Source organism: Thamnophis sirtalis, unplaced genomic scaffold (assembly GCF_051295495.1).
Source record: "Thamnophis sirtalis isolate CommonGarterSnake01/CBP01778 unplaced genomic scaffold, rThaSir2_p1.2 scaffold_14, whole genome shotgun sequence".
Classification (NCBI taxonomy): Eukaryota; Metazoa; Chordata; class Lepidosauria; order Squamata; family Natricidae; genus Thamnophis; species Thamnophis sirtalis.
In genome coordinates, this window is record NW_028261394.1 from 24,148,340 (window position 1) to 24,161,761 (window position 13,422).

The 13,422-nt window shown below is 46.1% G+C and overlaps 2 protein-coding genes across 2 annotated transcripts in view; one reads left to right on the plus strand and one right to left on the minus strand.

The window, feature by feature from the left end:
* Positions 1 to 1,318: 1,318 nt before the first annotated feature.
* CIAO2B (cytosolic iron-sulfur assembly component 2B) lies at positions 1,319 to 8,235 on the minus strand. Its single transcript, XM_087728543.1, has 5 exons — positions 8,003 to 8,235; positions 7,851 to 7,928; positions 7,647 to 7,772; positions 3,800 to 3,845; positions 1,319 to 3,288 (listed from the first exon to the last, which is right to left on the minus strand). The coding sequence occupies exons 1-5, from the start codon at positions 8,156 to 8,158 to the stop codon at positions 3,191 to 3,193; spliced, it is 504 nt and encodes a 167-aa protein (XP_087584669.1). The 5' UTR covers positions 8,159 to 8,235; the 3' UTR covers positions 1,319 to 3,190.
* A 3,227-nt stretch (positions 8,236 to 11,462) lies between these two features.
* Positions 11,463 to 13,422, plus strand: part of LOC106538661 (fatty acyl-CoA hydrolase precursor, medium chain) — a 33,548-nt gene continuing 31,588 nt past the window's right edge. The window contains exon 1 of the mRNA XM_014053228.2: positions 11,463 to 11,599. Coding sequence (XP_013908703.2) covers positions 11,536 to 11,599 — 64 coding nt within the window. The 5' untranslated portion in view covers positions 11,463 to 11,535. The remainder of the gene's footprint in view (positions 11,600 to 13,422) is intronic.

Sequence of the window (13,422 nt, forward strand, 5' to 3'; positions counted from 1 at the left end):
AAGCCATTTGGCAAGTGGTCACTCATGGTGGGGAGACGGGTTATCTTAAGGCAAACTCTTGGCTTTAACAGGGGAACAGTTCTGAGGCTCTCTGGTACAGAAAAGGGTTTTGATGCCCGAGTCTGTCCTGCTGGGCTTAGTAGCTGTTGAGGATGGAGAAAATGGCCTGCTCTTCCCAAGCAGCCTTCAATAGCCTGATGACCCTATGCCCAGCAAGGACTATAATGGGGCAGCTGGGACTAATCAGGCCTGTTCTGGAGTGTAATACAGTCTCTCCATCCTCAGGTCAAAGGGCTTTTTGCCGTTTCAAACTTTGCTTATTTGTGGACCTTTGACCCTCTTCCTCAGCCTTTTCAGTTTGATACCCCATGGATGAGTTGGGATTAAAATGGCAAACTCCCAGGTAACGCAACTTGCTGAATGAACTAGTGTTTGCAAACCTTTTTGGCACCGAGTGTTGAAATGGGAGTGTGTACGGAGTGTGTGTGTGTGTGTGTAGTGGGGGAGCACCAGAAACAGGAAGAGCAGCTCCACGGCATGCACTCATGGGAGCACCGGAAACCAGAACACAACTTCCCCAGCACGCATGCGCACAGCGGGAAGCTGAGCTTCTGGTTTCCAGCATATGCATGCATGCTGGGGAATTGGTGTTCTGGCTTCTGGCATGCATGCGCACACAAAGGCCAGCTGGCCGGTGTGCATCAGAAACCAGAAGGTCACCTTTCTGGCACGTGTATGTGTGCCAGGGAGCTACTGTTCCTGGCACTCCCACGTGCACAAAGACCAGCTGGCCAGCACACCAGAACCCGGAAGAGCCACTGGCGACGGCTGGCATGCCCAGATTGATGGCTCTGTGTGCTATAGGTTTACCCTCACAGAACTAGAGTGATAAGACTTTGTTCAGATGAAGGACTAGACTTGGCCTTTGATGTCCTGGGGTCACATCAAATGTAAATAAAAACAATCAGAGTGGACCCCCCCCAAAAAAATCATCTGTTTTAAATTTAATTGAAACTAAACCAATTGAATATAATTATCTGATGCATATAATTTTCCCCTTTTGTCATATTAACGATTCGATTTGACAGCAGCTTCTGGAAAGACTTTTGAAGGCATCCACTTCCATGACTTTGTTGCATTTTGTTTATTCCATCTGAAGAGGCTGAATTGGCCAGGGAGCTGAAAGGATTTGCAACCATAAGTCAATATAAAACTTCTTTGGCCGGCAATGGCCAACAGAACCAACGGCAGCATCATTAACCAATGTTAACACCATCAACTATCATAAAAGAATCTAATTGCAATATTGACACAGCAATTATCCAAAGAAAGTTTATTGGCAGATGTGTTCTATTTTCAAACACAGGAAATGAAGGACTTGCATCCATGTATTAAATGATATTTATCTGAACCCTTTTTAAAAGGGTTTATTAGTTTCTGAACGCTTCCTTGCTGATAGCTTATGCTGCTGAAATGTACAGAATACAGGAGACCCTGGAGCATATCAGACCAATGGCTGTCCAATTGCCTTAAAAACTTCCAGGGATGGAGCATCCCCAACTTCTGGAGGGTAGCCATTCACTGGTTAATTGTTCTCACTCTTTTCCAACAACTCAGGAGAAGACTCTACACATGGACATCACCAGTTGGTCAACACAAAAATCAGATTGACTATGTGCTCTGCAGCCATGATAAGGTGAGTCAGTTAGTTTCGAAAGATGTTCTTTCCAGTTATTGTGAGGTCTGTCAAAAGCCCTTCAGGTAGGTGTTGTAGACCATGAACTAAGCATTGAAAGTTCTCACATCAATACCACCTCTTAAGCCAGCTGTTTACTTCAAAAGTTCTGTCTTTCCTCACTGGGTGCTTACGTTTCATTGGGAGCACAGAAGAAAACACCACCATTGTCCCCATCTCTCTGGCTTTCATGCCTAGGTGCTCCTAGTCTCTTGGTCGTTTCCACATGAAAGAGAGAAGGATAATAATCTGTGGACTTATTTTAGTAAGCCTCTCAGTCGCATCATGGATCTGGATGACAGTGAACTTCCCTAGTTAGATTTATTGGTCTGGTTCAGTTTCTTTGAGCACCAAGTCTCGTATCAATAATGCGTGCCTTATTTTTTTCTTTTTTCTATAATTGGTACACTCAATGATGAGTTTGTTCACTTTCTTCCAAAGGGAGGTAATGATGTTTCACTCCAGCAGGCCTAGACTACACTGGAATTTTTTTTGGGGGTGGTGGTGGTGGTTCCCCTTCTATTGGTGGCAAGTTTGTCATCTGTTTATCTCTAAAGGTTCATTTTCTGTGTTGTCAGTTGTTCCTTACTATGTTAAGTTTGGTTGCAAGCTTCTTCCCTTGAGTTTCTCATTTTGTTGTTTGAATCTCAAAGTAGCTATACATGTCTCTAGGCCTTTTGCTTTTTTCTCTAGATCTTTAATTGTTTCAGGTTTTTCAGTTAGTTTACATTTTGTAGAGATATAATTTGTGTTCTCTATAGAGGTGTGTGTGTGTGTCTGTCTGTCTGTATATATATGTGTGTGTGTGTGTGTATGTATGTATATATATATATATGAATGACACATTTTACAAATATGTAGCTGGCCTCTGGGCATGCGCTGTTTGCCTTTAGTCCATTAGCCTCACACTTTTCTAGGGTGCCCCACCCTCTTATGTTGGTGCTCTGGAACAGAATCAGATGAAGGGCCGAGTTGTTCCAGACCCAGGAAGAATGAGTGGGAAGTGGAGAAAGGAGAGGGATGCTGCAAAGAGCAACAGGAAGCCATGGGAAGCAAGGAAGCAGGGGAGATGGCGAAAAGAGCTCTCAGCTTTCAGGGAAACAGGATAGTAATAGGTGGAACCTTGTTAAAGGGAGATCCAACCTAGCAGAAATTTATTGGCAGTGAGAACAATTAATGGAATTGCCTTCCTGGGTTGTGGGGGCTCCATCACTGGAGGTTTTCAAAAATAGACCCATTTGACTAGGAAGGTGTAAGGCTTCTGTTAATTATTACAAGCACATTCCTCTATTCAAATGGAATATTTCAGAACCACGTTTATCCCCAACCCAATTTAAATGGCCTTTTTGCTAAGGAACTACATTTTTTTACTCCAACAGAGGACAAAAGACCTTTTTTTCACCAAGAAGCCAGCCTCCACCAGACCTTGAAGATGTTCTCAGAGACACACAGACACTAAGATCGTCCCGACAAGCACTGGTTTACCACCTGGAGCAAGTGCATGTTCTCTAAGGCAGCTGCGACTCTCTCTTTGTCAGCAAGTTGCTTGTTTACTGTGGAAAAGCAGTCCAGATATAATTTTAGTTAGATTTGTTGTCTAGCTAAGAGACAACCAGCAAAGAAGCAGTTTATGAACTCCCATTTCCTCCCCAAACCAACAAAATGATGTTTACCAACTTATGTTTAACATATGAACAGTACAAATGTGGGGATTTTGCCTCAGAGAACTCAAATATATGACACTTATTTTTGCAACAACAAAAAAAAGATACAATATGAAGGTAGAACATAAATTAAAACAGATGCATATTAAAGCATTTAAGATAACTAAATGGGCATTAAAGAACCAATAACCCGAAACATCTCTTGGAAAGGAATCTGTCCTGTTAGCAGAGGGTGACAAGAGAGTGTGTGTGTGGGAAGAAAAGGGCACTTTTTTAAAGGGGCAGTAAAAGCATCTGAATCCTCTCTGAAGCACCTTTTTTGCTTTGCATCTGAGTAGCTGAACATTCTCAACACAACCTTCTCAAAATGTGTGCTGAACATGAAACATAAAAACATTACCTGCATGCTCAGAAGCATGGGTCCCAGGTGTTATGTGGACATCCACCTGAAAAGGAGACAGCAGTTCAAGTTACCCAGACCACTGATGGTACCTAGCTTGGGTCCTGAAACGTCTGAAAGAAAACAACCAAGCCCAGAGAGCGCCAAAAAACCCCTCGCTGAGTTTGCATAGCCCCCTGAAAGGGATGCAACAACCCTTTCATTGCAATAACTCCCCTTTTTTTAATTTTCAGAAAAAAACAACCCTGATTTTTCAGGTCACATACTACCCAGGGCTCAACTTCATTCAGTTCCCCTTGGATGGGGGGCAGAGTCAAGGGCATAGGGAGGAGGGGAAAAGCATGGCCGCAAAGAACCTATTTCTCCAGGAGACCTGATGGGTCTTTATGGGAAAAACGAGAAATTTTCCCTCAGCACACAAGATGCCAATTAAAGTTGACTTTTTGAACAGAAAGCAAAAGAGAATAAGTTGGCCAAATTGGAAGACAGATATTGCAAACCTAAATGTGATCAAGTTAGAATATATATATTTTAATTATTGGAACAACGATTATTTTTCTTCCCCTCTCAAATCTGTCTGCTGCTCTTGTCTTTTAGTTTGTAAGCATGCATTTAGCATGTTTATTTCTCAGTCCATTCTGGGAACACCTTCTTTTTGCCAAATAACAAGATCAGTGTCAATAGAAACCAAGAACTGCTCTCAGGCTGTCTGGATGCCGCCACCTGAACAACGCTGCATGTAACGTTAGGGAAGATGCTTGGACCCCCAAGGATCCAAGAAGCCCAACAGCCACCCTGAGAAAAGGGCAAATCATAGCTATGGAAGATTCCCAGCTGAAATGAACTGAAGGGCTGTGGAAACCAACGGTGACATCATAGGAGGGCTATTGTCTTGCAGGTGCCCTTAAATGGCACATGACAATGTGGTTACCAAGCCTATTCAAAGCCATCAATAACCTTCCCTTTCTCATGATCCACTGCAAGACAAATTATATAGCCAGAAGGGATCTTAAAAGAATCTACTAAGATTACAAGGGGCTGAGAAGGAATTTGTTCATTAATTGTTCCAGTTGAGGTTTTGGTGCAAGGAAGCAGGATCCTGGAACTTAACAAATGGATACAAAAATGGTGTGATTGAAAAAGGGCTGGATTCTACACAATGTCCATACTCTCATGGTGAAAAACTTCAGGGATAAAATGGGACATATCTTTAAAAAACTGGAAAGGAAGGTTTGGGTTGTATCTTGGAAGGAAGGCCTTAAATGAGAAAAAAGGGGGAAAGGGCAAAACTGAGAGTGGCCACCAAAGAAAGAAAGTATGCTCTACCACCCCACCCCCCCAAAAAGAAGAAGAAATGGAAGCCAGGGAACAGAGAAGCCTAGAGATGGTGTCACTGCAATGCGCTCTACATGGGGCAGCCTTTGAAGAGTATTCGGAGACTTCAACTCGTCCAGAATGCAGCCGCGCGAGCGATTGTGGGTGCACCTCGGTACACCCACGTTACACCTATCCTCCGCAAGCTGCACTGGCTACCGATCAGTCTCTGGATACGCTTCAAAGTGCTAGTCGTAACTTATAAAGCCCTTCATGGTATTGGACCTGGGTACTTGAGAGACCGCCTGCTGCCAATTACCTCCCAAAGACCCGTTAGATCACACAGGGTCGGCCTCCTCCGGGTTCCATTCACCAGCCAATGCCACCTGGCTACTACCCGGGGGAGGGCCTTCTCTGTAGCAGCTCTGGCCCTTTGGAATGAACTCTCCGCGGAGATTCGGACCCTCGCCTCTCTCCAGGCCTTCCGGAAAGCTGTCAAAACCTGGCTGTGCCGGCAGGCCTGGGGTTGATGAGTTCCCCTCCCCTCTCGACTTGTATGGCTGTATGATTCTTGTGTATTTTAATTACGTGTATTGTGTTTTATGTCCCCTTTCCCCCTTTTGAGTTGTTCGCCGCCCTGAGTCCTTCCCGGAAAAGGGCGGCATACAAATAAACTAAACCTGAAACCTAAACCTGAAACTTAAAATCTTGGTTATTCCAATAAAATGAATATGGAAAATAAGAAGGGAGAGTTAAGGATCCCAATCCACGAAGATGACCAAGATGTGATGGGTATCACTGAAATGGTGGGAAGGCACTTTGCAATGGAAGTCAGGGTTCATTCAAAAGGAAAGAAAGGTGGGACAGTGTTGGAAATGTGGGTAGTGTGCCCCTCCTTGCTTTTCTTGATCTTCAGAAGCTTTCAATAGCATTAGCTTTGGTATCCTTCTGGACCAGTTCCAAGAGTTAGGAGTACTCGCTTGAGCTGGTTCTCTTCCTCTCTCCTGGACTGGTTCCAGTTGGTGTTGATAGGAGGGGAAAGGTTCTGCTCTCAGCCTCTGCTCTGCAAGGACCCAGTCCTTTTCTCCCCTCTTGATTAACAGCCCCATAAAGCTGCTGCGTGGGTGTCCAATGGCATGGAGTAAGTTATCATCACTAGGCTGATGATATACAGTTAAGTGATGCTTGGAGGTTCTGTCTCAATGCCTGGAGGCTGTCAGGGTTTGGATGGGGAATGACAGGCTCAGCTCAGCTCAGCTCAGCTCAGCCCAAGAGAGGCTGAGTGTTGGGCTCCCTGGTTCTTGGTACTTTCCATCTCTTGTTCCAGATGGAGTTGCACTACTCCAAATGGGATCTGGGCACAATCTGGAGGTCCTTCTGGTCAAAGAACAAGTGGCAGCAGCTGTGGCCTTTCCACAACTGTGTGTTGTGTGCCAATTCTGTTCATTCCTCGACCTGCTCATGTTTTAGTCACTCTACAATGGGGCTACCTCTGAAAAGGATGTGAGAGCTTCAGTTGAAGTGCAGTTCAACATTGGGTGCAGTTATGTGCACTTCACAATCTATACCTCTGCTCCACAAGGTGCACTGGTAGCCAATTTGCATCCAGGTTCAATTTGCCCACCCTTTGGAACATCATTCCCCTGGGGATTAGAATCGGTCCGAATCTGCTGGTCTTTGAAAAGATCTTGAAAACATGGTTTTGCCAATTGGTATGGCAGCCGGGAAATGTGGCAAAGTTGGCACATAAATTGTACTAATTACTGACAAGTGTGATTGCCTCACTTATGAATGTTGATTTTAATGATTTTTAAAGATATGCTATATGTATTTTTCTTTTTTAATGGTTGTGGTTTTTATTATTTGTAAGCCACCTCCAGGCATGTGTGTTCACACACACACACACACAACTGTATAAATAAGATGACCAGTTTTTCAATGGCGTATGTAACAGTAATAATGGAGGATTGTAACCACCTTGATGACTGTATAAAATCTAATCTGCTAACAGAACTTCAAAAAAAAAATCCTTTTTTGCTGCAACTTCAATGTGGCACATATCCTCACCCCAAGGGAAAAAATGATGGCAGAAGCGAAGGTGACTTGCACCTTAGAAACTTTCTGACTTATATACACCACCCATTGGCAGAATAGGCTACTACATGGTGTTTTCTTCTTTTGCTGGATGATCATGGGTCACCTGAAGATCCTGCACTGAGCATGAGCTTTCAGATCCCTTCAAGCCCCTTAGTCTATCAATAAAAAGAGCAACACGGAGAGACCCATGGCGGGTGCAAAAGAAAAAAGGCACCTGATTTCCTGCTCTTAAGTTTAAACTCTTTAAGTCTAAACCGTTGCTTTAGAGTTCCACACCAAACACCAGGTAGGGAAATTTTGGCTATCAGCAAGCAGCTGCCTCTCCAGGGGAGTACCGCCAGAGATTCCCAGGAGGAAGCGCCTCTGGGTTGGGAGCAGAGCCCCCAATTCCCCCCGGCTGGGGCTCCTCTGTCCCCTCCCCCTCCCCGCCGCTCACCTTGAACCTCTCCGGGAGGGACCGGATCAGCTTCACTTTGATGGAGAGGCCGATGAGGGTCGCCATGCTGCAGTGCGGGATCGTGGGTGTGAACTCCACCGACACGGCGCTTTCGGGGTCGCTCACCTGCGAGGGGACACAAGGGGGCTCAGAGGCGGCGCCGGGCGGGGAGCCACGGGCCCCTCACGCGCTCGGCCTCCGTACCTGCACGCGGAGCTGCTCCACCACGTTCAGCTCCTCCAGGGTCAGCGGGTGCTCGGGGTCGTGGATGCCGCGGATGAGATGTGCTCCGTCAAGGAAGGCTGGCTGCGCCAGGGACCCCCCCTCCCTTCCCCCCCGGGCCTCCGCCAAAGGATATCGAATATCTCGCGGTCGTCGATGGCGTCGGGCAGCCCCTCATCCTGCTCGCGCGCTGTGGTGGGCCGCTCGCTCTGGCGCCGGTAAACCAGGGGGTTGGCGTTCTCCAAACCGGCGCCGCCGCCGCCGCCGCCGCCGCCGAGCGGCCTCCCCATGAAGACTGGAGGCCGGGAGCCGACAATGAAAAGCTCGGCTGCGGTGCCGCCTATTTCCGGCGAGATGGTGCTATGCACCGCTTCCGGGTGAGACCAGAACACGTAAGCGCCGGCTCATCCTCCGGCGCCTGCGCAGTAGTTCTCCCGTGGGCCATCGGGCGCCCGTCGCGAAGTGAAGGACTGATGAAGGAACGGAAGCAGAAAACTCCGCTCGGAGCTCCGTTCGCTTCGCTGGGCCGGGGGGAAACGGCCCCCCCGTGGTTAGGTTCCAGGATGCTTCCCAGTGAAGCTCCCCGTAGGATACCCTTTTAACCCCACGGTCCTTGCGGCGCCCCCACTGCGGCTCGCGCTGGTGAAAGGCTTTCCCTGCGTCCACATTTAATGGTTTTATTTCCCCTAGTCGGCACCGCTGAGGCTTCAATTTTTTTTTACTATCGGTTTGTGGCGTGGCCTATTTTGTGGAAGTGGCTTGGTCATGTGACCGGGTGGGCGTGGCCAACTTGTAAAATGTGGTGAAACTCACTTAACAACACTCTTGCTTAGCAACCGAAATTTTGGGCTCAAATATAGTCACTTTGTCTGTCTTTCTCTCTTCTTTCTCTTTCTATCTTTGTCTCACTCCCCCCCCCCTCTCACACACACACACACTCTGGTCTGGACACAGACGGAGCCCTTCGTGGGGAGTTATTCTGCATGGATGCGCAGAATCCCAGAGACCGGGAGGGGCACGGAGAGCAAGTGGTGACCAATTCGGGGGCCTGGCCAGGCTGCCATTACTAGTTCGGAAAGGTATGCCAGATTTTTAATACCTATTTGGCCGAACCGGACCGAACCAATAGGAACCCAGCTCTGGTCTGAGGGTCTTTCTGGAGAGATTCTGCCCCATCCGGAGGAAGCAGCTGCTCTCTTGGCTGCAGAGCAACGGGTCTGGCGGGACACCTTTACACTGAGGCTTCGTTCCTCTTTTCCCAGGTTAAAAACAACAATCAACAAGAGCCTGGGTTTTTCTCCTTCCTGGTGGCAGACATGCTCAATACTCTAGCCTGCCCTTCCCCCATCAGCCCCATGAGGCAGTTGGAGCCGAGCACATCGGGCTTTCAAAGGAGCTGGAGGCCATGCCTTCTAAAGCCAGCTGGCAGGGGGGGGGGGCTCAGAGTGGCCCCTTTCTCAGCCTTCCAACTCTGTTAATCTATATCTGTATCAGTCCAACGCCCCCTAAACAAGCAAAGAATCCCTCCGCTCTCAACCCAAAGCACCCACTATGTAGGGCGGCGTCCCATTCTCTCCTACAAGGCACTATAAGTCAACATTCTCGCAGTTTGGGCACTCTGTACAGTTGTTCCTAAGGCTGCCCGTTCGGAACGGAACTCGGAAGCCCACCTGGGACCTGTGGAATCTACTGGCTGAGCTTGGGAGCCGCAGCCCCAGGGGCTCCACAGGGACCATTTGGGTCTTGACTTCCCACATCCTCCCCAGCTCTTCCAGTTTCTCATCCTGCTTCTTCTTGATGTTGGCACCGCCATGACTGCTGCTGTCTTCTGGTCCTTCTCTGCTACCACAATGTCAGGTTGACTGGTCGGTAGTTGCTCACTTGTCTAATAGTCCCACAGGTCCTTATCCCTCTTTGTTTTCCACAACCTTAAATGGGACCTTCCATTTAAACCCGGAAGAGTGTAGCCTGAATTCTGTGCAGATGTTTCTGTACACAAGGCCAGTTACCTGGTTGTGCCTTTCAGCATCTGTCTGCTGTTCTTTCCTGCATTGTACACCCTGCCGCTATGTCCTGGGCTGTTTCTGAGGCCTCTCAGCACAGTCTGTCCTTGGGCCCTGTCAAGTCCTGTGGAGGACTTCTGCTACTCTAGATCTGGTGCTTAATACCTATGCGACATCAGGCTTATGTTTTATGCTTCAGAATCCTATGTACTGTGCACAGTATAGTCCCCTTGAAACATTTTCTTCAACTGACCACTTTAATGTTGAAGGAAAGTTAACCCTGGGGTATCTTGTTCAGCCTTTCTGGATGAGAGAGTTCCCGAAGCTTCCCATCTAGAATAACCACCAGTTGTGATTTGTCTACAAAGGTACTATCTCTCAGTAAACATTTTAGGGAGAATATAACATTAAATAACCAGTACAACAACCAACCTTAGAATTGACATTCAGGATATCAAAGTGGTGGATAGTTTCTGCCTTTGAGGATCAATCATCAAAAACAATAAAGAAATAACCAAGAAATAACCAACAAACTACAATAGCAAAAGGCAGATGAGCTATGAAGGAATAGATATTAGATGGCATGATGTATCTATTCTACAGGTACAAACATAAGAATAGGGCAAGCTGTGGTATTCCCAGTGATACTTTATGAAAGTTGGACTTTGAAGAAGCAGGATAGGAAGAGTATTGACGCTTTTAATGTTGGAGGAAATTCCTGAGAATGCCCTGGATCGCCAAAACAACAACTGATGGATCGTAGAACAAATCATTTTGGAGGCACAATGTTGACCCTGTTTTCTATCCTTCTGTCCGAAAGTGTTACAAACAAAGAGCTTCGGGGTGTGTGTGTCACCTTGGGTCAGGGACTGGAGCCCAATGATGCACCATTTCCCGAGGTTCCGAAGCCACCGCCACTCACCAAAACCCTTGGCCGGGTCAGGGAATGTATCATTCCCTCGCTATGGCCTTACCACCGCCTGCTCTTTGCCACTTCGCTCACCTACTTTTGCACCTGGGGGCGGGGGGGACGGACACGACAAGGCTTGACTGTCTTTCGTGCCAAGAAGCCTCCAGTGGTTGTTTTCAGCTGACTTCTGAGCAATTCCGCTACGACACCATCCCTCCATCTGTTGCCGTTCTCCTGACCCGTTGCAGTCGCGAGTGAGTGGCACTGGCAGGCAAAATATTTTCCCTCCAGAACGGTGGACCTTGGTGAAGCCTATGACTTCAGTCTAAGTATCTAACAAGTAGTGCCTCCTTTATGACACATTTGAACAGCTGGGCTTTCTAAAGTTTAATGGGCACTAAGAAGGAGCCGTGACTGTCAGCCATGTATTATATGTGTCAAATGGGTGGCATTCTGGAGTTCACGTAGCAAATTTGAAATTATTAGTTCAGACAGGTGTATCAGTGCTTGTGGCTTCAATATCTTCAGATTATGTCAGCATCAATCCAGTTGGATAAAAAATGAGATTTTGAACTCTTGCTTAACTTTGCAGAACTGGACACCTTTGATCTGATTTTTTCATGCTGGGAAAGTGGGCCTCAGGGTTTTTTTCTTTTTAAACACACCCTTCATTTAGCCTGCACTCCCTTTGCTGGCACTTTCTCCAGAGACCTTTGTGCTTTTGGAAGAGAGAAGTGAGTGGATTTCAGCGGAGATGAAGTGGTGGCTGTTTGGGATCGTGATTGAAAGCTTGTTGGTTGCTGGAATAACAACTGAGGGTAAATGAAGCTTTTTTTTTGCTGATTAGGAATAAATTTAGAAAAGTCCCTTTCAGGGAATGTAAAGGAGCGTAAGGTATTTGGTCTCATGACTTTACTCTTTTGAAACTTCTGTCAAGACCTATCTAACTATTACGGGAATTTGTTGCTTTCCTGATCGCAGCTTTGCACTAAAAGGAGTCCTCTGTTTCCAGCTTTCATTTTAAGACATGCCTTCTCTACATAATGCAGCATTTGCTTCCTATACAGCTTGAGTCCATCTTGTGAATTTATGCACGTTTGCTAATAATAACCAAACTCATTGAATAAATGTTAAAACAAGATTGAACTTTTTCCATTAGTAGATATTTATTCTTGTTTTGAATGATGAAGTGTATGAAATTTGCTTATAAAGCCAATGTATAATTTGTCCAACTCTTACCAAAGTATTTTGGTATATTATATTGCAAGTGTAGAATTGTATTTCCAGGTGCAACTAAGACAGGGAAAGCCTGTAAGTCACTCTTTGTTGTTACTATTTCTTGGGAGAAGGGGGACATCCTTTCTGAACATAGAACCTTTCTGAAGGTTCTGTTTATCCCTTGTTATTACAATTAATAATCTTTCCTTCTATGAATTTAAGTTAATTCTCTCTTTTTTTAAAAGTTCAGAAACATTACCTTACAGGTAGACAATATTTCTGAGAAAAGTGGAAAAGTGTATATTGGTGGAAAGGGCAAGGGCACATTACTTATTTACAGGGAGCTGGATTTATCTGGCTGAACAAAAAGTGGGTGTTGGTAACAGATTTCTTCACAACCAAATCCTGTCACAATTTATATTTCGTGCTTCCTTTCATAAGGAACTTTTGATATGCTGACGGCAATATCACCCTCCCTTGATCTTTGAAACATTTACATCAGCAATGGAGGCACCATTGGTCCTGCCTCCCAAATGGTCAGAGAGGGACCAGCATCTCTGGAGGAGGGGTTGGGAGCATCATCATCTTGCTGACCCAGGACTCACTCCGACTCGTTAAAGATGAGGGGACCTTTTCCTTAATAAAGACTGGTTCTGCTAATTCTGAAGGACAACCTCCCTTCCCCATGGATACTCACAGTAAACCAGAGATTGCAGGGCTCTGGCCTCGCCATAGCCTGGCTTCTGGTTTTGACCAGACACAAACAGAGAGTCCTTTGGAATTTGAATGATCTGGAACATCAAGTTGAAGTTACTACCTGCTAACAGCAGAACTCTGATAATGAAAAGTGCTTGGCAATCTGGATAATCCAAGCTGTGTGCATGGATTACCTATATCCAGGTTGACAAAGGATTTATTTTCAGCCAGGCACGATGAACTCCCAACAATGGAATTACAGGACAGAGTCCCCCAAACCCCAGAGTACCTCCTGCAATTCTAGGGAAATAGAGGTGTCTGTTGTGTAGATCGTTTCATTGCAGTGTTTGCAATAAGAGACCCGAGCAGAGATTACAGCTTCTGCTGCAACTTCTTTCCTAGAAAAATACGCTCATCTTTTCAGAAAATCTTGTTCAGCTTCTGGAGGGGCTAACGGAAGCATCATTTCAGCTGAGAGGACTACAGCTGTGTGTGCCTGAAGGAATGAAGTACAGTTTGAGTTTGATACACAGGTCCCAAAATGGGCCCTTATATACCTAGAATGATTCACCCTTCTTTCTATGCACCAGGAGAATGAAAAAAAAAACTTTCCCTTCCGAAAATGTCTGGTAATCATCACATGCGAACCAGGAATCTAGTTTCTTAAACAAACCACAGTATGATGTAGTATTTGATAGAGATTTGCTTGGTAGCAGGCTGGAGGATT

What these genes read in the sequence shown, in the direction of transcription:
- CIAO2B (XM_087728543.1), bottom strand. Translation starts at nt 8,158, where the DNA reads ATGGGGAGGCCGCTCGGCGGCGGCGGCGGCGGCGGCGGCGCCGGTTTG. An exon ending in ACGACCGCGAGATATTCGAT is followed by an intron (nt 7,929 to 8,002) that starts ATCCTTTGGCGG and finishes GACGGAGCACAT; the next exon opens with CTCATCCGCGGCATCCACGA. An exon ending in CCCTCCCGGAGAGGTTCAAG is followed by an intron (nt 3,846 to 7,646) that starts GTGAGCGGCGGG and finishes TCTCCTTTTCAG; the next exon opens with GTGGATGTCCACATAACACC.